Source organism: Heterocephalus glaber, unplaced genomic scaffold (genome assembly GCF_053883595.1).
Source record: "Heterocephalus glaber isolate CG9 unplaced genomic scaffold, H.glaber_assembly_v1.0 deba00000331, whole genome shotgun sequence".
In the NCBI taxonomy this organism is placed as follows: Eukaryota; Metazoa; Chordata; class Mammalia; order Rodentia; family Bathyergidae; genus Heterocephalus; species Heterocephalus glaber.
This window is the reverse complement of record NW_028258142.1, coordinates 28,227,531-28,253,400: the sequence shown is the minus strand read 5'-3', so window position 1 is coordinate 28,253,400 and position 25,870 is coordinate 28,227,531. Positions and strand designations below refer to the sequence as shown.

Below are 25,870 nucleotides of genomic sequence, written 5' to 3'. Positions count from 1 at the left end.
AAAATTTAAATTAAAAATTTTCCTGCTTTATGGCTGGCTAGACTTTTGGATCTGGAAACTGAGAGTTACAATTTGTTTTTTAAATCTTTCATCCCTTAGAGAGATGATATTGTGGCAGGATAGTAAATTCATAATGTTTTAGAAACACCTTGGCATCTTTTCCCTTACCTCTCTAGTCTTTCTAGTCATATCATAGAAAAGAGAGGTGAAGAGGGGCTTATGGAGGAAATAAAGGACTCTTTGAGGATCTTTCCTGCTTTTCTGGACCCGAGGGGTAGCTCCTGAGTAGCACCCAAATTCTGAGTCTTCTCTTAGGAAGCACAAGGGTGAACTTTTTACAAGACCCTATGGTATTCCTCCACTGCCCAGTTCCATGCTACCAGACAAGCGACACCAAGTCAGGATTAATACCCTCTTGACAGGCACAGCTCTCCCTGTCAAGCCCATGGGGCCTCTGGTGGGTTATTGTATGTGAGTTCCAAGAAGAGGACTCCAGCCTGACCAACCTTCCACATGCTACTTGACCCATGATACCCTCCTGTATCTTTTCCAGGCACAATGGTAAGAGACTTTGTATTCTTCCACTACCCCTCTCTTGCCTTCCTTTCTTCAACTGCCTTTCTTTCTATTTAGATAGAGATAGGGTAGATCAGCAAACCTTCTCCCTGAGCAGACTTCCACCTGAAAAGTAAATCATTTTTACATGTGGATTGTCTTGTAGCTTTATTCTCAACTGGACACCAGTTGGCAGAAAGAGCCTCTCACTGGAAGACATTAGTTGGAATAAAATTGCCTCTCTCCCTTCAGAGAGTTTTGTCAGTAACATCTATGATACCTCTTGCACATTTTCACTTTTTCTTTCATATGCTGTGAACATTTGGGGGCATTCAGACTGGTTTTGATGTCCTTTAAAAAATCCTAAAACAAATTTAACCACGAATGGTGGATGTTTTCTTTAGAATGAGAGGATATTTGTCTGTATTTGCTTCAATTTGAGGACCTAGTTGGCTACTTTATAGTAAAGGTTAAGTAAAGATAAAGTTATAGTAAAGGTAAAGTTGCTCTCAAAACCATGCAAGCTATACCTTGTATTACATTGTATGTGTGTGTTCTTCTTAAAAGAACAAATATCAACATCTGTAAACAGCATTACCAAGAAGCATTGTAATTATTGATGGGTTTCTGAGTAGGTAATAATTGTGAAAGAAATGGTTGCTCCATGTTAAGTTCTATGAGGGGTATTTTCATACTTTATATTACTTAATCTTCACAATATACTTTGATATCAGTGTTACAATCCTCCTCATAGAAAAAGGAAGCAACTAAAATTAAGATGGTTTAAGCAACATGCTCAGGATTTTAAGTTCGTATTGGCCAGCCAAGACTGAAAGTCCTTCTGACTAAATCCATGTTTTGTTGATCTAATTACAATTAATTTATGGAAAACTTTTTAAAGAAGGGCTTTTTCTGTTTTCTGCCCATAAAATTAGTTCTTTGGATGATCCAAAATTATTTTCTAATATCTAGAATTTAGTTATGGAAAAGAAAATTGAAAAATAGCTTATTTAAATTTTAATGAAGTAACTTTTTATTTTTACCAATTTCATCATTTCTTCCTACTCCTAGTATCCAAGCTACTTAAACAAAACCTACCTTATAACCTAATCACCACAATAGAGCACCCTATTCAAATAAGTGGAAACTAAGATGACAAAAATTATCCTTTTATGAGACCTCTCTTTTACATGTAGTGGATTTTGAAATTCTCCTTAAATACAATAGAGAAAGGCAAGAGTTCACCTCCATGACTTAAAGACAAATTTGCTTTCTTGAAATGAATTACTAGTAAGAGTCTACTGCAGCAAAACAGCAGGGTTGGTCCCTTACTTTTGTTTCTGAAGCATAAACAAGTAAATGTTAACATTTTTGTATTTGGTAGTATTTGACTTTTTGTATAAAAATAAAAGATGTTCTGTTCAGCAAATAACATCTTTGAAAAGATTACACAACACATAAAGGCCAGTTTTATTGGATAGTTTGTGGATTTCTTTTTTACTTCTTTACATAATTGCTAAATATTTTCTAAATTTCCCAAACCTATTTTGAACAATGGTGAATAATATCAGGTAGTCTCTTTAAGGTACAAACCATCCAGGCATAGTGGTGCATGCTGTTAAGCTGAGCACTCTGTTGGGATTATTGCAACTTTGAGTCCAAACTAGATAATTTAGTGATTTAGTGAAGCCCTTTCTCAAAATTAAAAATTTTAAAAAACAGAGGTTAGAATATAGCTCAGTTAAAGGCTGTGGGTTCAATCCCCTGTACCAGAAAAAAAAAAAAGAATTAAAAAGGGCTGGGCATATAGCTTAGTATGAAGGCCCTGGTAAAGAAAGAAAAAGAGAGAAGGAAAGAAGGCAAGAAAGAGAGAAAGAGAGAAAGAGAGAGAGAGGAAGGAAGGAAAGAAGGAAAGGAAAGAGAGAGAGTGAGAAAGAAAGGAAGAAAGAAAGAAAGAAAAGAAAAGAAAAGAAAAGAAAAGGAAAGAAAAGAAAAGAAAAGAAAAAATAAAAATCAGAAAGTGTTACTAACGGCTATAGTTTGTAAAAGTGTTACCAAAAGTTCATGTGTTGAAAAGGCTTGGTCCCAGCCCCTGATGTCCATTAGGAAGTAGTGCCTAGCGGAAGTATTGCCAATGAAAGGTCTTTGGGTTATGGGCAGCATGCCCTCAAAGGAGATTTTGGACCTGGCCCCTTCCTCACTCTTTCATTTCTCAGGCATGAGGTTAACGACAATGCTGTACCACATGCTTCTGCCATAAACCAAAAGCAACAGAGCCAACCAATCATGGATCATAACCACCAAAACTGAACCAAAATAGAACCTCTTTATCAGTCAATTATCTCAAGTATTTGTTATGGCAATGTAAATTTGACTAGCATACTTCCAAAGAAATTCATACTTCAAAAATAGTAATAGAAAAACCATTTTATTCAGGTTTCCAGTGAACTCATATAACACCAAATATAGTCCATTCTCAGAATAAAAATGTAATTTGCAAAATTGAAAAGACTCAACAATATCAAATGGCTTATTAGAAAACTATGTAACCATTACTATAGTTGGATCTAGAATTTTTTTTTTCTGAGAACCACATCAGAGAGTGTCCTAATTATTATTTCGGTTCTCAAATAAAATTTTAAAAACTGATTGGGGGGAAGACTTATTTACTCTTTCTGTTGTTTAATCTTTTGGTCCTAGTTTTTCAAGATTCCTTTCTTTTTCATTACATTTATCGGTATATTTTAGGAATACAATACAGTTATATTCATCATTGAGATCTTGTACCTTTTTAAAAATTAATTTTATTGGTACATTTTAGGTATACAATATAATGACATTCATCTTTGGAAATTTGCACCTTTACATAATCTTTCTTGGTTCCTATTTTTTCCCCATTCCCCTGCCCTCCCTTCACCCCCTCCTTTTTATTATTTCCTGTCCAGAGAAATTCCATTAGCCATTTTTTGATGGTTGATCTTTTGGAGACAAATTCTCTTCTCTCTTTTTTTTTAAATTGGGGAATGACTTGATTTCACCTTCATTCTTCAAGTGTATTTTGCTAGATAGTGTCTGTCACTTTTTGAGTTGACAATTCTCTTTAAGCACTGTAAAATTGTGTCACTTCTGGCCTCTGTGATTCCTTAGGAAAACCCACTGTAATTCAAATTATTTCACCACTGTAAAGTCCTTTTCCTCTTAACTACTTTTAAGATTTTTTGGTAGTCTTTTGTTTTCTGAAATTTGAACTATAGTGAATATGGTATGAAATTTTTAGTTGCAGCCTGTTTGACGTGTAATGAATTTATTAAATCTATAGATTTCTTTGTTATCAAATTTTAGGAATTTTCAGCCCTTCCTGCTTTAAATATTTTTTCAGCCTCAGATTCGTCTTCTATTTTTATTCAGTTTTTTAAGATAATAAATGTTCTATATACAAAGAATTTCCTTTCCCATTCTTTCCTGATGCCATTAAAAATCACATACTTTTTTAAGCGCGCTGGTCCCCTAGGAAGCTTTTTCAATGCTGTTACAGTTGGAGGGTCCTTACTTTTTTGGATTACTTTCAGTGACTCTGGGATCCTTCTTCTCCTTTCCTCTCCTCTGTGTAGTTCCTTACAGATGGATATTCAGCATTCCACTAAGACTTTGTGACACAAGCTTGATATTACTTTGCTAGAAAGTACTGTTTCTTTTTTACTTAGAAGTTAGGGTGTTATTTGTAGGTGCATCCATGTGTTTTTGTAGGATGTGTAGAGATTCCAATTTAAGCAGCCACTATTATCTCACCTACATGGAAATTTTGGTCAGTATTATTCTACATTTTAATTAGGATTTTAATTAAAAGAAGTTATGCATGTAGGCTGGGAATTTAGCTCAGTGGTTCTGCCGCCTGCCTCGCAAGTGCAAGGTCCAGAGTTCAATCCACAGTACCAAAACAAAAAAACAAAACAAAACAAAAAAACATGCATTTGATTTGTTTAAGGCCAGGGATTTAGCTCAGTGGTTCCGCTGCCTGTCTCACAAGTGCAAGGTCCCAAGTTCGATCCCTGGTACCAAAATAACTAACTAAATAAAATTTAAAAATTAAAAAAAAAAGAATGTATGCATGTGATAAAGTACAAAAAACTTGTGAAAAGTTGTAACCAATAATGTAAAAATGATATGTGAACATTCTAAATAGATATTCAGTATATATGTATGGCATTTTCATGTATATGTATATATGAACACATATACATGTATGTACACAGTACAACTTTATATGTGTATTACACAAATGAGCACATAGAATGCACATTGTTCAGATATTCAATTATTTCTTTAGCATGTATTAAATTTTTAATTTGTATATGTCATTTTTTTCTCGTTTTTTAGTGACTATATGGCATTTTATGGAATCATGTTAAACTTATATAAACATTGCTATCTTTATTTTTAATTGTAATTTATTTTTCATTAATGCCTATGAACTTGAAGTAGTAGTTGCTAAATAGCTATTAAAAATTATATTCAGATAGCTTTTATGCTTCCTATAAATATATGTATTGTGTGTGTAGTGATGTAAGTTTATACTTCGAAAGCAAATCTTGTTTCAATGTTTATTATAAAAGCCTTGCTAATTTAGTAGTGATGCTATCCTTGGTTGTACAGGTGTACATTTGTAAACCTTCATGCTGTAAATGGAATTTGTTTTATCTCTTTGGGAAACATTTGCATTTTAGTGTACATTTATGTCTTTGCCCTCTTTGACCTGGAAATATAGTGTTGTATAATGTAAATTTCTCCAAATCAAGAATGATTTTTAAAAATTTTTATCTTTATATGGTTTCAGAAGTATGAACCAACTTTCTTTTAATTGTTGTGAAAAAAATTAATTTTGTAACAACTATTTTATAACATAGTTGTTCACTGTTAATATGGACATGCTAGGATTTGGGTCACTTTTAAGAAGTCAGGGTATTGTGTATAATAGAAAGTGTTGGGCTGAGATATTTGGTTACCATGGAAGCCAATGCTTTTTCCATCTTGTTAAATGTGATGTGACTTTTTTCTTTGTACAGAAGAGTACTGTATTTTTGAATAGCGTACTCCCAAGTAAGAGCAAATCTGAATGATACCTTTTTTTCCTCTGGACATAAGACATTATTACAGTAACATGATGTACATTTACAAGTGGTCTTATGTACACTTCCCAACAATCTTTTTAAGGCAAAATTGTGACCATATGTGTATGATTAAAATCGTTTTTAATCCTTAAAAAATTATATCACTAACATTTATTGACAGATAAAGATGTTCATATCATTTGTATAAGCAAGTTATGAAATAGTACACATTGATATAAAATATCATTTTTGAAAAACAATATATACCTTTCTACTTTTACATAGCCATAGTTATGAAAAAATGATAAGCATCAAGCTATAAATTATGATTCTTTCTGGGTAATGAGATGATGGTTAATTTCCTTAATGGTTCCATAGTGAAAGTGTATTGTTTGGAAGAAAGTAAATACTGCTCTATCATTTAAAAAAACTCTAATACTAGCCAGGCATTTGAATGCCTGGCTAAAAATGAAATGCTGCATCTTTGAAAAAGATACGCTTCTCAAAACAATTTTTTTTAGGTCAAGACACTGAGGAAGCAGGGAGCTCCATGTCCACACTGGAGAGGTCACTGGCTGCACGCAGAGCCACTCGCGCTAAGCTCATGATTCCGATGGAGGCCCAGGCCAACAATCCAGGTGAGTGAGGCTTGGAGACACAATGAAGAAATGAAATGCTCTCTGTGAGTACTTTTCTATAAAATGTCAAAATATCAGAAATAATTAGGATTTTCTCTGAACTATCTAGGCAAAGAAAAATAATGACTAAAATCATACATTTCTAATTAGAAGTAATAATGTTTACTCTGTTCTTGTATTTTTGTATACAGTTGAATGTCTGTTGGCAAATACAATGCTATGTATTTAAGAAATGAGATGCCAATTTATGTAAAAGAAATTGTAATTTCTCAGTATTATGGATTCTATTCCTTCATAACTTTATTTTTTTACTTCATCACGTCCAACTTTTATTCTTAAATAATCTAGCTCCCTTGAAGCAAGTGTTGTCAGACATTTACTTACTACCTCCTCTTTGTTGAAGGTTTCTGTCATCCTCCACGTTCACTTAAGATATTAGTATCTAGGGATCACTTCCTTTCCAATTACTTCTATGATCAATCTTGGTAATTACACTATTCATACAGGCAATCCATCTGATACTCTGGACTGTTAGTTCCTTTTGTTACCTGCAGTGATTTTGGCTCCTTCCCATCCCAGTTCATCAATTCCATGTCATACCAAACCAATACAAAGTGTCAGTTTCTATCATCTTCCTTTCTATCACATTACTTTTAGATTTCTGCTCACTTATTTTATTTCCCCCTTGCTAACAGTTCTTCAATCCCTTTAGAGCCTCCAGTTCACTAACTGGGCCACCTTCTCACTGTATTCCATCTCCTTCGTGTCCTCATTTCTCTCTCAACACAACTTAGAATCTATAGTTATTTATTATCTTCTGTCTCATCTTCCTTGGTCCTCTTTTCCCATCTTACCTTAAAAAAAAAAAAGTTCAACTCTGGTTAAATTAGCAACTCCACCAATTCTTACCTTGTGCCCTCTTAGCCAAATGTGTCTGGAGTGGAGCTCCAATCCTGCTCACTGAGTATGTGTGACCACAAGTCCAGTGGTAGATCTCATGTGTTTGGAAAATGCCACTGCATTTCTTTAGTAGTTCACCATTTCATTTTATAAAATGAATGTTTTCCGTTTATTCTGACTTTTCAGACTTCAATACCTCTCACCATCCATCATTCTTAATGACTAATCTTTCTCCTTATCTCACCAAGAAGAGAGAAGCATTCAGAAAATAGTATTCTTATCTTTGCATCAGATCTAATTGACCTGTCTGAGGATCTTATTGCTGTCCCTTCTCACTCACTTAAGCATTCCTGTAATTATCCCTTCCCTTGCATGCAGAACTAGTCCTGCCTGCTTATCGATTACCCATTAGCATACAAATCTTACTATTCGTTCCTAACTCTAGAGAGTTTTAAAACACTCTCTTGATACCACATCTCCCTCTACCTCCAGCTCTTTTCATCTCTTTTATTGAAAAATTTAAGTGGTCTGAACATACTTCTTGTCTTTGTAATCTTTATTAGTTTTGATGAGATTTTTCACAATCACTCATGGTTGCCTATGTTATCAGTATCTCTAAATATCAAATGAAATGATCAAATCTGTTTTTCCACAAAATTTGGGATAGATTCCCACATTTTTTTCTCAAAGACTTCCTTCCCTTGGCTTGTAATATTCTGAAGGCCTCCAGTTTTCTTCCTTTCAGTGGGGTACTCCTCCTCAGTATCCTTCACTTGTTCTCATTGTTTCTATTGATCTCTTAACAGTCACAGAGTTCACCCAAGGCACAGGCTTTAAACTTCCTCTCTTTCTGTCTACACTAGTATCATAGAGAGTGTCACATAGGAGCAATGGCTTAATGCTACCTAACTGCTAGTGCCTCTCAAACTGTATCTCTCTCATCTTTTCCCAGAGTCCATATCAACTTTTAATCATCTGTCAACTCAGCCTCTCCAAATGGATAATAGGCACAACAGCTGTGCTCAAACCAGCAATTATTCTTTTCCATAAACCCCTAGCCCCACTTCCAAACCTAATCATTGTGCTGTTTTCCTCATTTCAAGAAATGGTGCCATTGTTAATTCACTCACTCTGATCAGAAACTCTCATTTCATGTTCTTGATTATGATTTCCTCCCCTCCCAAATTCAATCTTTAACTAAATCCTATACTTTCTGTTTTCAAAATTTGTCCCAAATTAGACCACTCCTTCCCATCCTTACTGCTTAGCCTTTAGCAAAGTCATCACCATCTCTTATAGAGTACTAGACCATGGTAATTTACTTATAAGTAGTTTCTTCTTTAGCTCTAGCCCCTCCAATCAGTGTAGTTAACTACACTGCAGCCTTCCAGTATATGTAGTCCAACATGTTACTTTTCTGTCACTTCCCCTCCCATACAGAACAGCAGTATTACCATGTTATAGAAGGCCCTGTGAGATCCACCTCTGTGCTTATCTCTCACCTCACTTACAGATACTTTTCAAGTACCCTCCCTCCTCTCTCTTCCTTGGACAGTACCTTCCACCTCAGGGACTCTGCACTTGCTGTTCTCTTTGCCTGGAATCTCTTTTTGCAAGTATTTACATGGCTCATCCTTTAAGTCATTCAACTTTTGTTGAACTTGCTGTCTTTATAAGCAGGTCTTCCCTGACCATTCCCAAACAAAGCATCTCTGGTCTGTCTGCCCTTCTTCATCCACTTCATTATTTTATTAATGCATATCACCATCTTACTTGCATTTTGTGCTTGTTTATTTATTTGCTTCCCACATTTTCATGTATGCCCTCTATGAGGGCAGGTATTTTGCTTGTTTTGATCACTTTATATCCCCAGGGCTCACCTGACACTTGGTGGACACTCAATATAATTTCCCAGAGAAGTGAATGAAGAGTTGTTAGTTTCTAATTAGTACTATATGTCCTGCCTCCCCTATGCTCTAATACATCTTCTCTCAATTTTATTATAATAATTACAAAAGCATGGATGGCATATACAATGAATGGCAACTTTTCAGCTCATAGAGGAGACACTATTATTATGCTTGGCTTACTGAAGAGGGAACTGAGGCTTAGAGAGATTAAGTAACTAGCTTTCAGTCACACAGCTAGTAAAAAATAGAGCCAGAATTTGGACTCAGAAATCTGGTTTCAGAGTTCTGCATGCTTTTTCTTTATTCTCCCAACTGAAATACTTAGCATTAAGCTACTGTCCTTTATCTTTGATAGCTTTCACTACATAGAGATACTATGCCCTTAGCTGCCTCCTCTAGCCACTTTCCTCTTGTAACTAAGTTCTACCTGTACCAATCTTCTACAGCTTTTTTTCTCAAAAATGACCATTATTAAGTATCTTTGCAGGACCTTTCTCTCCCCTAGGTAACTTCCCCATCCAACAGGTTCCCATATCCTATTGATTTTTCTGTTATCTTTTTTTTTTTATTTTTTATTTTTGGCCATAACAGGGCTTGAACTCAGGATTGTGCTTGCAAGGCAGGTGCTGTACCACTGAGCTAAATCCCTGGCCCTGTTACAGAATCTTTTGAATTCCTAGCTATCTACTTATTCTAATATTTTCTTCTGTTGTTTATACTGGCACCTGAACCGCCAAGATAGCTCCATAATTAGTCTTTCTGTCTCAAGTATCTTCTAGGTATTATGTATCCCACTTGCAAGATTTCTTCCTTAAACAAGTTCCACAAGGTATTGCACTGTATGAATTTGTCCAGTTGTTCCTACTATCAAGATAAAACAAATTAAAAAAGCACTACAACCTCTTTAGCAAAGCAGATTGAAATCCACTTTCTTACAGCTGGTCCTAATATGTACCCCAGTTCTTGCCAGGTCCACAAATGTATTAAGTGTGTTCTAATTGTCAGTCCACCAATGTGCATTGCCCTTCACTTGTTTTTCTCTCTGCACACATCTTCACTTTTGGAATGAGTCAGTGGAAGCCCAACCTAACAATGTTTCCTGTCTTTACTCCATCTAGATAATGATAACTCCCCTTTTCATATTTGATTAACGGCATTTTATTCACTTTTGTGGGTTTTATGTACTGCCTTACTGCTCAGATATTCAAGTCCAAATATTTCCTCTTCTAACAGGTTGTAAATTACTTCATAATAGGGCTGTAATGTATGCAATTCATCTTTGTGCTAGGTACTAAGCTATGCAATATGTGGATACAAACTGGTGCTTGCTAAATATCTATCAAATGAATGAATAAGTAAGTACATTATAAGAATGCCTTCCAGTATTTGTAACACATCAGTTTTTCAGGATTTTTTTTATAATCAGCCACAGATAGAACAAACATCTTCTAACCTTTTTGATATGTCAGTTAAAATTATTTTCATTAAACATTTTAAAAGGTTTAGAAATAGCAATGAAATGGAATCTAACAAGTATTAAGAACTTTTGAACATCATTCGCTTAGTAAATATCTTGCTAATTATAATTTCATTTATTTCTTGTAATATTATCATAATTGTTCTTATTGTTTCCATGAGAAAAAATGGTCTTGAACTGAAACAATTCATTCCAGAATACACCAGGGTATTCTCTGAACCTCTAGGTTATACTGCTTTTTCAAAGGTAAAGATGGATGTTGGGCCTATTATTCATAACTTTTTTATTTTTAAATGATTTTTCAAAGTAGCATCTGTACCTTACAAACATGATAACTAAGGTACTGAGACTCTGAACCTAAAGCCTGTGTTCATTCTGTCCTCTTACTGTGCTATCTCATATTCTCATCTAAAGCTCAGAGTTTCTTTATGCCCAATGTAGCAAACCTTGTCCTATTCACAGTGTCTCAGTCTACTTGAATAAGGCCCATAAAATGGCTGCAAATTGAATTTTCTTACTTTTAATTATTAAATAATTCATGTACATGGTTTTGAATTGTTACATAGTTTTAACAAAATGTATTCTAACCAAATTATTCTGTTCTATTCTGAAATATAACACACACACACACACACACACACACACACAATGGTATCTTGGTTCATGAATTTAATTCATTCCTTGATTCTGGGGAAGATGGCCACATTCGTGTCCTTGTAGAGAAGATGGCTGCAGTTATGTTTGTCACCCAATGCACAGTTTGAGAAAGGAAGCAAAATTTTGCCAAATGCTTCTGTTTGGGAGCCAAATTATTTGCAACAGAAGCATTTGTGAACCAAGGTATAACAATAATATGTTCACCAAAAGACACATCCAAGAGTGTATATGTTGTTTGTCATAGCATATCTTTGTTACAGTGATTACATACATAGTAGTGTGTTCTTCTAATGGGAAAGCCTGCATCCACAAAATTGAACAAACTATAATTACAAAACACAAAGTGAAAAATCTCAGGTATAATGTTTCAAGACCAAAATCAAATAGATCTCTATGATTCAATTTATGTAAAGTTCAAAGACAGGCAAAATGATCTATGGTGTTAGAATTTTAAAGGGCAATTACTCTTTATAGGAGTTGCTGAGCAATGAGATGGACTATTGGACAGCTTCTGATAATGTTCTAGTTCTTGCTTTGAATGATGGATATCCAGCATTTCACTTTGAAAAACCATTAGGTATTACTATTAGCTTATTCCCAATTTTCCATACGTATATTATAGTTCAGTAAGAAATGAAAAGCCAATAAAATATATATCTGTCTAAATAACTTTGTCATGGGCTGAGGGTGTACTGTGTGTACTCAGAATGTATGGTGAATTTTTTTTTAAAATTTATTAAATTTAGATACATTGGCCTTACTCTTACTTCAAAACACTCCCTCCAGCTTTGAACACACTTAACCCATCTTACTTGCCACCTTCCGAAGCACTTGTGGAAACCTCTCTTGAGTGTATCTCTAGTTGTGCTGCATCAGTTCAAAATGCTTACCTTTCATTGTCACTTTGACTTGGGGAAAGGCCAGTAACCACATGGTTACTGACCTGGTGCATAAGGTGGGTGAGGATACATGATAATTTTTTTTATTTTCCAAAATTGCTGTACATGTTTTGAATCAATTTAGGAATAGAAACAATCGGGATAGTACAATAAAAAACACTCATGAAAGAGGACTTCCAGAACTGCTTCAGAAATTGGCAAGTATGATGGGATGAGTGTTGAAAGTGAGGGGGAATATTTTGAAGATGATTAAGGGTAATGTGTCTTTTACTGTAATATTTAAAAAAATTTAAACATTCGCCATATTTACAATTATACCACATGCTGGGGATTTAGCTCAGTGGTTTTACGGCCTGCTGCGCAAGCACAAGAACCTGAGTTCGATCCCCAGCACCAAAAAAAAAAAATTGCTTCAACATATAATTGATTTCCAAATAAATTTTTAAGATTTCTGATAAAATATTCTCTTTGTGCCTGGTAAAATTGACCAGGGCTTAGATAACTACAATGTTAAAAAAACTGTAGATCTACATCTTGGCAGAGTTACAATTTTATTCAAAATATTAGATAAATGTACTAAATGTGCCCATTTGTGATTATTTAGATATACTAGGGTCTCAAGTCTTGTCTTATGTCTTGTATAAACTAAACCCATAGCATTATTCAGATTTCTGGTCACATAGATAAAGATGTTTGCTGTTCCATTTGGGAATCATTATTTTGGTAAGATTATTTTTCTTTCTTCCTTGACATTTTGTAGCATACTGTATAAAATGTTAATTAGCAGATAAAATATAAGCTATCTGAAGTTGTTTTGTGGTTTTTAAAACCCACAGGGAAAATGTATTTAACTTCATGGGAGGGCAAAATCTGCTTATTTGTCAAACATGATATTTCTTGGTTGAAAATAATAGGTGGCATATGCTGCTACTGGTCCCAAACACTTCACAGCTAAGTAAGCTGATACTTGTGAGGGACTTGCCAGCTGATGGCTCAGGCTGGAGAACAAAGGTGTTGACTCCCCGGTCTAATGTTCCTGTATGCAAAATGGTGCCGAAGGCCAACTGTTTTTACAGTGGCCAAACTAATATTTTAAATGTTTTCTCTTACTTGAATGAAATTAATTACAAAAAACTTAGAAGCGTCAGGAATAATTTTTCTGAAATTTTAAAAGGGTTTACACAGTCACATCCTGGCTTTCCCAGAAATCAGACTCCAAAACAGAGATCGGTAATAAGGAGGCTGTTTGGTGAGCACTTTCTGGAACAATGCCTGTGAGAGTGGTGTTAGGGTGGATGAAGGGGAAAATGAACAGGTGAGGCGGGTTAACAGAGGCGCTATGGTTTGTGTTTAGGTGCCCCCTCCCCCAAGCCTCATGTGGACTTTCTTTTTCAGAGGTAGTTGAATCTGGAATGTGTGATGCGGGGGTTAAGGGCGTGTGATTACTAAACCACTAGACGTGAGTGATTAGTTTGGCCCTGTCCTAACCCCAGGAGTCTGAATAAAATAAAAGGGGCAGAAAGATGCTGTTAAACCCTCTTGTTACCTTTGCTGCTTTGTGCGCCATCTCAGGCTTGGAGCCAGCCAACCATGGTCTGAAACCTCTACGAACTGTAAACCAAATAAACCCCTTCCCCTCTAACTTTGGGTGTCCGGTATTTTGTCTCAGCAACGAGAGAAAAGTAACTGACACGAGAGGTCTCAGCTGAGCTGGGATTGTCCATTAGAATTGTCCCAAATGAGGCAAGAGTGGGGCTGACCTTCTGCGCCCTGACTCAGGTAATCTTTGATGCAGCTTATCAAGAAGGAGCGGGAACCATATATGACTTTGGGTGTGCAGTTTCCTGTGGTTGAGTTCCTGGAGAGAGATTGAGATTTACTTTGAATCTTGAGAATGTTATGACATAATGAGATGAAACTATTTGTGTGGCCACTTCCAATTTATTTTCTTCTGTGAGATTCTGAAGCAGAAAATGGATTGGAACTAGGAATAAAACAGATTTAGAACCAATAATCTGTAATTTAACCACTTATCAGTTCACCCCAAGTGTCACTCAGGCAGTGCCTTTGTTTATGTACTGGCCATCCAGAGCATCGCTTGGGCAGGTATTCAATGTTTTAAATTTATCATACACACAAAAATTATTAAATAAATTTGATAAAATTGTTGTTTTTTATTATCTTATAAAATTAACAAAAATGCCATTTTTGGTCCTCCTGTATTTAAATAATTGGACTGGTAATTGGTTAATGGACTGGTAATTTGTTGGACAGAATCCTCTTAAATTTCACTTTTCTTCTTTTTCTATTTTTATATAAATATTTGAGAGAATAATATAATGTTAAATGAGCTCTTAAAGGCAAAAGGATTCTCAGAAATATAGTGTAGAGTTTAATACAAAGACAGTTTTGCTTTGGGATAGCTTTGAGCCTACTTACTAGTTGTGGGCTTCTTAGAACATTCACTATGAGAGTTTGCTTTCCATTCCCACCATCTGCTTTAGTCACATGTCTACAGGACACAAAGAGTAAGTTGGAGATATTATTGAGAAGTGGAAAAAAGCTACATAAGAATAAGCATATCCTAAAAAGTGGACTTCTAGAGTATATTATATGCATGTATGAAAATGCTACAATGAAACCCAATTTATAAAACAAATAAAACACTGGAGTTCTGTAGGCTCTAGGTCCTGTACTCCAGAGAGCCTACTTCCACCCAGATAGACATTGAAAGGCACTGGCCGGTGAGAGTGCCATCCCAGCCTCTGAGATACTCAGTCCCAATTCAGAGTCTGTTTTCTTATGAGTAATGAACACAAACAGCTGCTGTAGTACCAAGAACATCAGTAGCATACAAATGTTCCTTCATTCAGAACAGTGGGGATTTGGGAAAAGAACATAGAGTTCAAAGCTCGTTTAAATTTACATTAGGAATGGCATCATTACCTAACAAATGATTCCAAGTACTAGTTGGATCTTAATGTTATTAAGATTGAATTTGTTTCTTTGAGCCTTCAGTGACATGCTCTTTCCTCCTTCACTGTAATTACCATAAGAAGCAGTACTTTATATACCCATCTGCAGCCCCTGCCCAAGGCCATGTGCATTCCACAGTGCTCTGTGCTATGCAATGGTTCCGTACACTAAGGGGCATAAAAACAGTTGAGAATGAATGAGAGTGGAAACCACATAATTTGTTTCTTGGTGATTTTATAAACAAATGACTTTTTAAATAAAATTGATTAGTAATTTTATTGGATTTGTGATTTTAGGGAGAATTTCACAAGGCAAGAAATAACTTGTTTCTCAGAGGTATAGCAATTAATCAAGAGAGGAGCTGGCAAAGAGTTGCCAAAAGTAAAGAATTTTTAGATGATGGAATGTGAAAAGAATACAGTTTTTAGAAAGATTTTCTAGAACAATAAAGTACAGATCCCTTTCTAAGATTTATGTCACCAAGTTTTTTCAACTCTTAAAGATTTCAACCAGAAAATGCACTATCTTTAATCCCAAGAACTTTCCCATCTGAGACAAGTTTCTTTTGGGAGGGTCTGGGGTAACTTATATTTAAAGCCAATGGGATCACAATATCTTGGGAATAGCCCTTGGTATGTTTAGAAGAAAACACTGTGACATGTTAAGCTCATCTCAAGGAGTTTTATTGACCCAGACTAGGATTTATCCTCCCTCCATCCTCATCTTTAGGCTAATACTTATGATGTCAAAGTGTATTCCCAGATAGTAACTACTATTTCATATTTCTGGACTTCATAGACATAGCTCATTTGAAAATATCTCAATTCAGATGGCCAATATAAAGGAAGTGAAAGCTATGGGAGGTCGTGGAGGCCTTAAACTTCCCTGCTGCCAGTGGACAATGTTTGTTTTCTTTTCTTTCCCCATTAAGTTGATTGGTACATTTTAGGTATAAAATACATTTACATACATCACTAGGATCTTGTACCATTACATGAGTATCTTGGCTCTTATTAGGACAATGCTTGATTCATCTTCACAGATAACCTGTGGTAGTCACTGACTCAGTCACCTCCTTATTGTATCTCATTCTGTGACACAGGTAAACCACGTTAAAAGTGGGCAAGCCCTAGCATACTCAGATAAATGAAGGGCTTTTCTTTAGCTCACAATTAATAAAAGTAGTTTGAGCACATGTTTTGCTTTATGATCATAAATCCAGTTCTTCTCCCTTGGGAGAAAAAGCTTTACTTTCTAATTGGAAAAATTTTACTGGGTTATAATTCTCATAAGTTCAAATTTGAAATAAAAACTACTGCTTTTTGCCTGTCTTAACAAATTGCACTCCTCTTTTCAATTGTAAAACTAGATATTTTGAACAATATTTCCTATTAAATGTTATTCAATCCACTTATGGGTGGACATGTTGGAGCCCCACAAATTAATAACCAGTAGTCCGGGGCAACTGGTTTCTGACACCACACTTACTATATTTCTCTGTGAATGATCTCTTTCATTCTTAAAACCATACCATAAAGTTGGTATTATTATCCCCATTATATAGATGAGAAAACTGAGAAATAGCTTGAATAATTTCCTCATGTCAATGAATAGTTATGTACATTTGACTAATCATTCCCATAACGTAGCAATATGAAACAGTGATCATTTAATCAACAGTTTTTCAGTACTGGGACTCCAGAAGCAAATTAACTAGGTGGCTCTTGCTTAAAGGTTTATTGCAGACTCTGAGTGAAGGCCTCAAGTCTTCAGCACATGAGCCTCCCCAAGGTCTGCCAGCGTTTCCTTATGACAAGACACCAAACACATACTTCCAAAAGAGTACGTGATCTAAGAGAGTAAGCAAGAAGCAGAGAGGGGCTGAGACAGGGAGAGAGACAGCAGTCTTTTTTAACTAAACATAGAAGTGACCTACTATCCCTTCTGTCACATTCTACCAGTTACCAGGCCAACCCTGGTAATATATGTGAAGGAACCCCACAGGGAAAAAAATGCCATGGGGTGGGATCATTGGTAGCTGTTTAGATACTGGCTGTGATACTCACAGTGGGTACAGCTACATGATGGACCCAGACACTTTGACCTGAGCACCTGGATTTTTCATTCCTGTGTCAAGGATGACTACAAAGCACATATTTGTGAGTGTTAATACCCTCCAATGAGTATGTGAATACTGGAGGATGCCATTCTTGCCTGTCAAAGAATCCCTGTAAATACGAAGGAGATACGAATATTTATTAAGGGTAGTAGATACTAAATTTCTTAATATTCCAGATTATACATAGGACATTTCAGGAAAGATATGGCAAAGAAGAGACAGAATGAGAAATCCTTTCACTTCTTTTCACTTCAATGTATCATTATCTTTATTGTATTTGTCCCCGTGTCTTCCTCAGCATATCTCTCAATTCTGTCAAGTGTCATGTTAAGAAATATCTAGGGATGGTTTAGTCCTTAAAATTTGTAGCAATAACAAAAGTCTTCACTTTAGATTTACTGAAGGTTGCACTTAATGCTAACATTTTAAAGATTGTTGTAAAAGTTTTCAAATACCACAGTGCCCTGCTCAGGGAGCTAAGTAATTTGGTAAGGGAATTTCTACTTGAAAAAGCTTTGTGCATCAGTGTCAGATATAAATTCAATTGTCAGTAAGCTGTGTCAGAAGAGATTTCTTGTCATATTTGGCCAGAGAGCAGAGATTTATTGAAAATGCTTGGTGATACCGGTCTCCCAGTTGTTTTACATAAGCATAGTAGTGCAGTGAATGATTTAAATCGGGGTGTGTGTGTGTGTGTGTGTGTGTGTGTGTACATTTTTTTTCTGGCTCTCAGAACTTCTATATGGGGGGAAATGCCAAAAGATACTTCATTACATAGTGCTTTATCCAATTTAATTTAGGATGATTATTTTTGCAACAACTGTGTTAAAAGTAAATGTCAACTTCTGTACCCCTTCAGAAATGAATCATAGATCAAAATACCTCCAAAACTTCAGTTTTGGAATCCTGACTGTTCTATTCCATGTCACAAAAATATGCATTTTTGAGATCTACAAATAGAAAAATGTATTGTTTTTCAAAAGTTTTTACCCACATCAGTAGCCATAATGAGAAACTATTAGTAAAATTTCTTTCTCCAGTAATGAAGAACTGGAAAGAAGAATATAAATCTAATCTAAATCTAATCTCTTGGGTTCTCTCAGTTCCCTAATTTACAGATTTTGTGGCTGGCCAAATTCTTTCATGTTTTTCTATTCACATTTACTTGGCTTCTATATCAGAAGACAGCTGTGAAAAGATGCTTTTTAACAAGTGTAGTATAAAACATTTGTTCATAATAACATTTTTCCCTTACATTGTTAAGGAAGGAGCCACAATGTGTGACTTAGATGCCACCTATATCTAAGGAAGATGATTATTGTCATGTTTATTTATGAATAAAAATTATCAATACAGGGAACACTTTAAAACCTAGTAATCAAACTTAATGACTATCCAGTGATCTTGTTTGATCAGAAAGTTCAAATAAATTGACTGCCTCAGAGACTATACTTTGTGTTGTATAAAAATGAATTTGGGCCGGGGATTTAGCTCAGTGGTTTTGCCACCTGCTGCACAAGCACAAGGACCTGAGTTTGATCCCTGATACCAAAAAAACAAACAAACAAAAAAACCAAAAAAAAAAAAATGAATTTTTTGCCAACTTGTGATTCTTATTTATAAATATGCTCATTATCATTGTTGTTATAATTATTATAGTTACGGTAACTATACACCACAGAACACTAAATAATGCATCGAACAAGTCTCCAGTTGGTTAAAATATCATATTTTTAAATATTGCTCCTAGAAAACTCCCTCTTATTATCTTGAGGAATAAAATATCTGTAATATTGTACTGTGAAACAACAAAATTATAACCTCTTTAAGGAATTTGTAATAATTTTGTCTTGACTGTTTTCTAACTTTAACCTGATTTTTTTAAATGTCCTTGTTCTCTTTAATTTTTTTTTATTTTTCTGCAACTGTCCATGTTTCTGTGTATCCATAATTTATTCTTTTTGGTACCGGGACCTTGTGCTTGCAAAGCAGGCAGCAGAACCCCTGAGCCAAATCCCTGGCCCCATAATTTATTCTTTATAGCTTATCTTTTATTGAGATATTGTGCCATCATTTATTCTCCAATTTTCTTTCATCTTTTCTAAACTAATTTAGAAAAACTATCCTTTTATCCGTTTTAAATTTAACATTTACAATATTTTGGCATAAATGTATATCTGTGAAAGCTGTAATTTTTCTGGTTCATCACTATTCTAAGCAAATCCAAAGGATAAAATATTGGTTTGATCTTCACCATCATCCCTTTTAAAACTGCAGGAGGAAGCTTCTCTCTACTAGAGGGAAGTTGGCATCACTCAATTTTCTCCTTGAACTACTGTCTATAATTTACTTTCTCTACTGAATAATATACAAAAGTTATCTGAGTTTATGATGTAGAGTCTCTTATTGATCATCTGTCTTCTTTGCAGCATAAAATGTTTATAAATTGAAATTTTAGAGTATTACCTATGACCTTAAGTCTTTAACTGTTTTCTCAATTGAGTTAATATTACAATTAGTGTTTCTGCACAGCTGTATGTAAAGTAAGGTTTTATTGGAATTTCACCACTTAATGACACGAGTTGGGCTTTTTGTGCTTTAATTTTACGTATCCATGTGGAATACTACTTACTGCATACATTCTATTCCAATGTCTTCTTACTGTTGTTTTTACCAAATCTTGTTTGTATATGTATAAGTATTTTAACAATGACTTTTTTTATACCAATCACTCAGTGATTTTTACTCCTCACAGTTCACTGTGAACTCTTGCCCAAAGTCATTTTTAATAATCTTTTCACTCACAACTAGATAAGGCCTTCCTCTAATTATGCTGCAAGAAAAGGTAAAGAAACCTCCTGATTTGCAAAATAATTTGTTATTAATTCAAGTGTCTTCCTTTTCTATTTTCTGGATGGTGCAGCAATCAGTGTGAAGCTGTACCAAGACTTAGCAAATAATATAATATAGACTTGCAGTTTTTTCTGCTTAGAAGTACAGTAATCCAATGTGATTTTGATTTGTATTGAAAATGTTGAATATGATTTTAAAAAATATTTTCTTTTGGCAAATGTACGTGTATGTACAGTACATGCTGAACCCCAGTGATTTGCATTAAGAAAGAGCTAAATAAAAATTATTTATATAAAGAAAATAACTATTTCATAGACTGAATCATATTACCAAAACTGATCGTTTCTGTAGCTGGCTTAAATTCCATATTTTGGTACTAAGTATAGGGAATATTAAATATTCTATAAGATGATTTAAAATAAAGATTCACTGTAATTTGAATAAATATTTCAAAATATTATATAAATGAATGACTGTTGAATAATGAAATTGAACACTGACTAAACCTACAAAATATAGTATTGTACAGTATTTTACCTGTAGGTTTCAGCCAGTGTAACTAAAACATGTTGGTGTTCTTGGAAGGCAAAAAAAATTTAAAACTTCAGTTAAATTTAAAATATTGTGTCACTATCCTAAAAAACTTTGAATGTTTGAAGGATTTTCTATTTAAAAATAAATTCAAGGAAAGGATATTGAGAATATACCTTCCTTTTGTCATTCTAGATTGTTTCTGAATAACAGTATATTCATTTACAGAATTCATGGAAATTTTTCAATACTTCCGCAACCCACCCTGCACAATATATTAGATTTGTGAACAACCTAGCATTTCCAATTTCATGTTTCATCCTAAGAAGAAAGCATAAGACCAAAGTTAAGAAAAAAAAGAAACAAGAAAAACATTAGGGTGACTCTGTGGTGAATAATAATTTCTTTAGAACCATGGTAGGTTTTAAACTGCAAAGTAAGGGTCCTTAATAATATGCTTGAAGAGTGAGCTGTCTTTTCTAAAGTAAAAGGGGTTTATGGAGAAAGATAAGTAAGAGAATCTCCATGAAGCTACATGATGCTATGAAGAGTGTACTTGGACTTGAGAATCTAAAAATTTAGCTGTTTATGCTTGTTAGGTAGATACATAGGATTTTTAAAAAATAATCTACTAATATCTTTGTTTTGCAGCTGTTGTGAGTGCCATCCCAGTGCCAACCCTAGAAAGTGCTCAGTACCCTGGAATCCTCCCGTCTCCTACATGTGGATACCCCCACCCACAGTTCACTCTCCGGCCTGTACCATTCCCAACATTGTCAGTGGACCGAGGTTTCGGATCAGGAAGAAGTCAGTGTAATGCATGTTCCATTCTTTTTATTAAGAAAAAATTGAATAGCAAAATATCTTATCAAATATATAGCCTTTTGTTCTTGTAACTTCCCAAGGTTCATTTACTTGTGACATTGGTATGAGAATTTTCTTTTCCAACATAATTGTGTCTTGGATCCAAGCTACGTACTTTTAGACTGATGCCCTAGGAGTCTTTCCACAGTACAATTCACTGACATTATGAGGTGTGTTGGCAACAAAGGCCGAGTGATTCTATAAAACAGTGATATAGAGGGTGCTTTAAATTAATATATCCGACTAACTTGGAAGTTAATAATCAAGGGATAGCTTCTCTTGTATTTTTATTTAGTATCAGTTAATTACACAGAGATATTTCTCATTGATTCCCAGTGAACCAATATACTCGACGAACACTTTGGTTTTCTTTAATCACTGAAGCAGTACTTTTTCAGTTTCTAATTATTGAGAAGTAAAAGATTTCCAGAGTAGTGTTTCATTTATCTGAAGGAAGGCAGGAAGGCAGGAATGGGGGCGGGGTGGGGGGGCTCTTAAGCTGTTATTATACACCCTGGTGATTTCTCCTGTGCCATTTGACGTTTTTTTCCTTTGAGCACAGCATTTTTAAATCGATTTTATGGCTTTCATCTCTTAGTTAAGAACAGGTGACTCAGCAGCTCATATGAGGGATGATGTTTTACAATAGATATAATGGTAACAGCAAGAAAATATATTTGTGAGGTAAGCTATATTTTTTCCAACTCAACAGGGGGATCTCTAAGAAATCATAAATTGTCTAGTTGTAGCAAGGTTAGAATTAAAAGGCATCAAAAATCTGCCAAGGGAGAATTAGATTCATTTTCCCTTTTCTCATTGCACATCATATCCACAGAATAGAGTTGTGTGCAAAAACTCAAGGAAAAATCGCCTCCTAAACTATATACAAGGGAATATATGAGAAACATGAAAGTCTAACACAAATTTCCAGCTCCCAAAGATAACTAGACATGTGATTCCAGTTAAAAAATTAATGGCTCATAAGTCGCTTCACTTCTCATAAAAAGAAAGTTTTGCTAAGTGGCATATGCCTGTAATTGTAGCTACTTGGGAGACTAACACAGGAAAACTGCAATTTCAAGACCAGCCTGGGCAACTTAATGAGACCTTGTCTCAAAAAAAAAAAAAAAAAGTTGTTTTTACTCTATCACCTATATTCTATGACTTTATAAAGAATGTGTAGCATTGTCTTTTCTCTGGTTCCTCTGGCATGACTGACCCAAGCCAAGTTTATTAATTTTTAATCAGTAATTATTTTGTCTTGTATTTCTCATTTCTTTTCTTTTTAAAAAATACATAGTCCTCTTCTGAGAATTTATTCATTGAAGTCCAGCATCCCATCTACACTTTCCTTCATTTTCTTGATTTGGTGCAACATGAAAAATATTATCGTATTAAATCATGGAGAAAATGATTAGAAGTGAAAGATACTGATATAAAATGTGTTTTTCTCCCCTGTGGTTAAAAAAAGATTTACTCTCACACACTATTTTAGTGTGTGCTTTTGATAGTGGAAAAGCTGTATAGTAGGTATGTAGGAAACTTCTGTATCTGCCACATAAATTTTTGTGAACTTAAAAACCTCTAAAAATTGAAGTCTATTAGGAATTAATTTAAAAATTTAATCTCTGTAGTAGACTCTTCATTTTCATAATTTCTTTAGAAGAAAGGATAAAGATAATTATGTAACATATACATATATTATATGAGGTTACATAAGGAAAGTGTTTAGTAATTTTTGAACTTCATTTAAAATCACAAGGCAATGGATATTCCATTCATGGCCAAGATTTTATAGATTTTTAAAATATGAATATTCAATTAATTCATCAAATGGGGTTTTTTTGGACAAAAGAGTGCAAAAGAAATAGGATCTAATGTATGTTTCAAGTGATTGTTTAGAAAAGAAAAAAAATTTGAATTAGCACTTTCTTTTCTAGGAGACGGAATATTCTCTAAATCACTGTCAGTAACAGTTACTTTTGAGCCAGTCCGTATTGGTTTCTAAATGCTTTGGAGAACAATAAACATCCCTGTTCTCTCTCAAGCAGAAAACATTTCATGACTCTGTGTGGAAATGTCTTATTAGTCACCTTGTGAGACAGAGAAAGATACACATAGAAAAAGCTGGCTTTTCCAAGTGTAGAAACTCTGTCTCCAAAGTTATCTGAAAGACTTCTGAGTTTCTTGGAGATAAATTACTAAAGCCTTACCCCAAAGATTTGCCCCTTTCTAAAGTCACAATGCCAGATTTTTTCCCCAACTGTAAGAAAAGGGAAGCTATGCTATATACATTTGCTTTTCTTGCATTTACTAGCACATCAATAGGGATCTATATAGTTGTGATGGACAAATAATTCCTTTTCCAACTGAGAAACTGTAGTTCTTTTCTTAGCCTTTGCAGGCAAATGGGGAACAGTGAATAGCACTGTACTTTGAAACCATCTAAAATAGGTAGTGTTGGGACCACACATCATTTATGAATTGATGCCCACATTCCCTCATCTTTGAAACAAGTAGGTAGTAGAGAAATTTATATGATTTCCACTATACATTTCAATTCTGATATTATCTTAATTAATGGGGAATTTGTTCACGCTACATTTATGACCTAGTTCTCCCACAAACTGTAAGTCAACTAACAAATGGCATTGACTTAGATTAATCAGGAATGCAGTGGCATCCATGAACTATGCCCTAGGGTGCTTTAAAAAATCCAGGCTGTGAAGAACTGGATTACTAAAAATATTGCATGATACTGTACTTCTGAGATTAATAAGTGAATTGAGAAGCCAAAGGTTTGCATGTCTCAGAGTCTTTGCTTAAAGTTATTGGTGTGCTATATTTTTATCAAATATTCCAGTTTTTAGATAGAAAAAAAACCCTCATTGCTATTTTTGTAATATTTTTTACCAGCTATTCTGTAGCAATTATGTGTGTTGACATTAATTATTATAAAGCACCTTAAGATTTGACTCTGCTGTGTAATTGTAGACTATTTGTACAATGAGTTCGGACTACATCATTATTTGAACGAGTGCCTTGCCAGCACCTATTTGATTCTCATCCTGTATTCTGAATTGCACTTCATGGGTAAAAGTAGCTTTTCTTTGCTTTCAGAGCTCTTAGCCCAGCTAAATGTCATGACACTGAGCCAATGTGTTTCACATAGGTGTTCTGGACCTGGCACCTGAACTGGTCAAACAGGTTCATCTGAAATGAGAGCATGTCTCTGGTGAAGAAGTTGTTATTGTGTTTGTTTAAGTGTTTTCACTGCCTTAAATGCCAGCCAGTTCTGAAAAGTATTTATTTTGCTCCAACAAAAATATAAGAATTATGAATTATCTATGGAAACCCATGTTCATTGTCAATGTAGGTAATTTCTTTCCAACTAGGGATGATATGAAGGATGGATTTCATCCTTAATATTTGGATTTGGAGCTAGTCCTTTCACATTAAGGCCCTGTCACGGCAATCCCACTGGGAATCACAGTGGCCAGGTAGAAATTGGGGCTGCAAGACTGAGCATAGAGAATTTTTATTTTCAGAGATGCTGATGAAGATCAACATTGTAAAAAAAGAGCAGGATTAGGAGTGGCCAACATAATTTCAAAGATATTATATATTTATATAATGCATGAGTTTTTATCAAAATAAGAAACTGGGTTTCAAAGGATTTTTTTAAATGCATGTAAATTTTATTAAAGGGATCACAATAATATAACATTTCACTTCAAAATGCAAAAGAAATAGAAAATGAAAGGAAGGAGAAAAATAAAGGAAATCAAAGTATTCCTTTAATACTAAAACAGTTTTTAAAAATGATATGGATTAGTTGTAGCCCACATTTTATAGAATTACCCAAGGTACATATCACCAGAAAATTGTGAATTTCTTACCCCTGACGGATATTTTTAATATGATGATATGGATCCTTCAATAAGAATCAGCCTGTGGGAGATAAAAAGGGATCAGAGAGAAGCAGCCTCAGGAATAAAGAGGCCTTCCCTCAAGTGGAAATCAAAGCATTTTAGGTCCCCTCAGACTTTTCCCTGTAAGATTATAACCATCTCCCCTTTTTTGAGGAATAGGGGGTTGAACCCAGGCCTTCCCACTGAACTATTATCCCAGCCCACCCCCCTCTTTTTCAAATTTTGTGACAGGCTATCACTAAATTCCTCAGGCTGAGCTCAAATTTGCAATCCTCCATCCTCAGAATCCTGAGATTACAGGCATACTTTAGGATGCTCAGTTTTATAAATCCCTTTTGATGAATAATTTTCTCCATCCTTAGGATTATCTCTACAACACCTTCCGGAAGAGCCTATTTTTCCCCTTCCGCACTCCTAACACTTCATAAGTATCCTTTAGCACTTGAGATTT

At 34.8% G+C, this 25,870-nt stretch overlaps 1 protein-coding gene across 8 annotated transcripts in view; it reads left to right on the top strand.

Moving 5' to 3' along the window:
- Positions 1 to 25,870, top strand: part of Dcc (DCC netrin 1 receptor) — a 1,202,110-nt gene that overhangs the window by 1,139,357 nt on the left and 36,883 nt on the right. For 5 of the 8 annotated variants that reach the window (XM_021236635.2, XM_021236638.2, XM_004855172.3 and 2 more), the window contains 2 exons: positions 6,185 to 6,301; positions 21,275 to 21,436. In XM_021236635.2, the coding sequence (XP_021092294.1) occupies positions 6,185 to 6,301; positions 21,275 to 21,436 (279 nt within the window). The remainder of the gene's footprint in view (positions 1 to 6,184; positions 6,302 to 21,274; positions 21,437 to 25,870) is intronic. The other 3 variants (XM_021236637.2, XM_004855171.3, XM_004855173.3) reach the window with 2 other exon arrangements.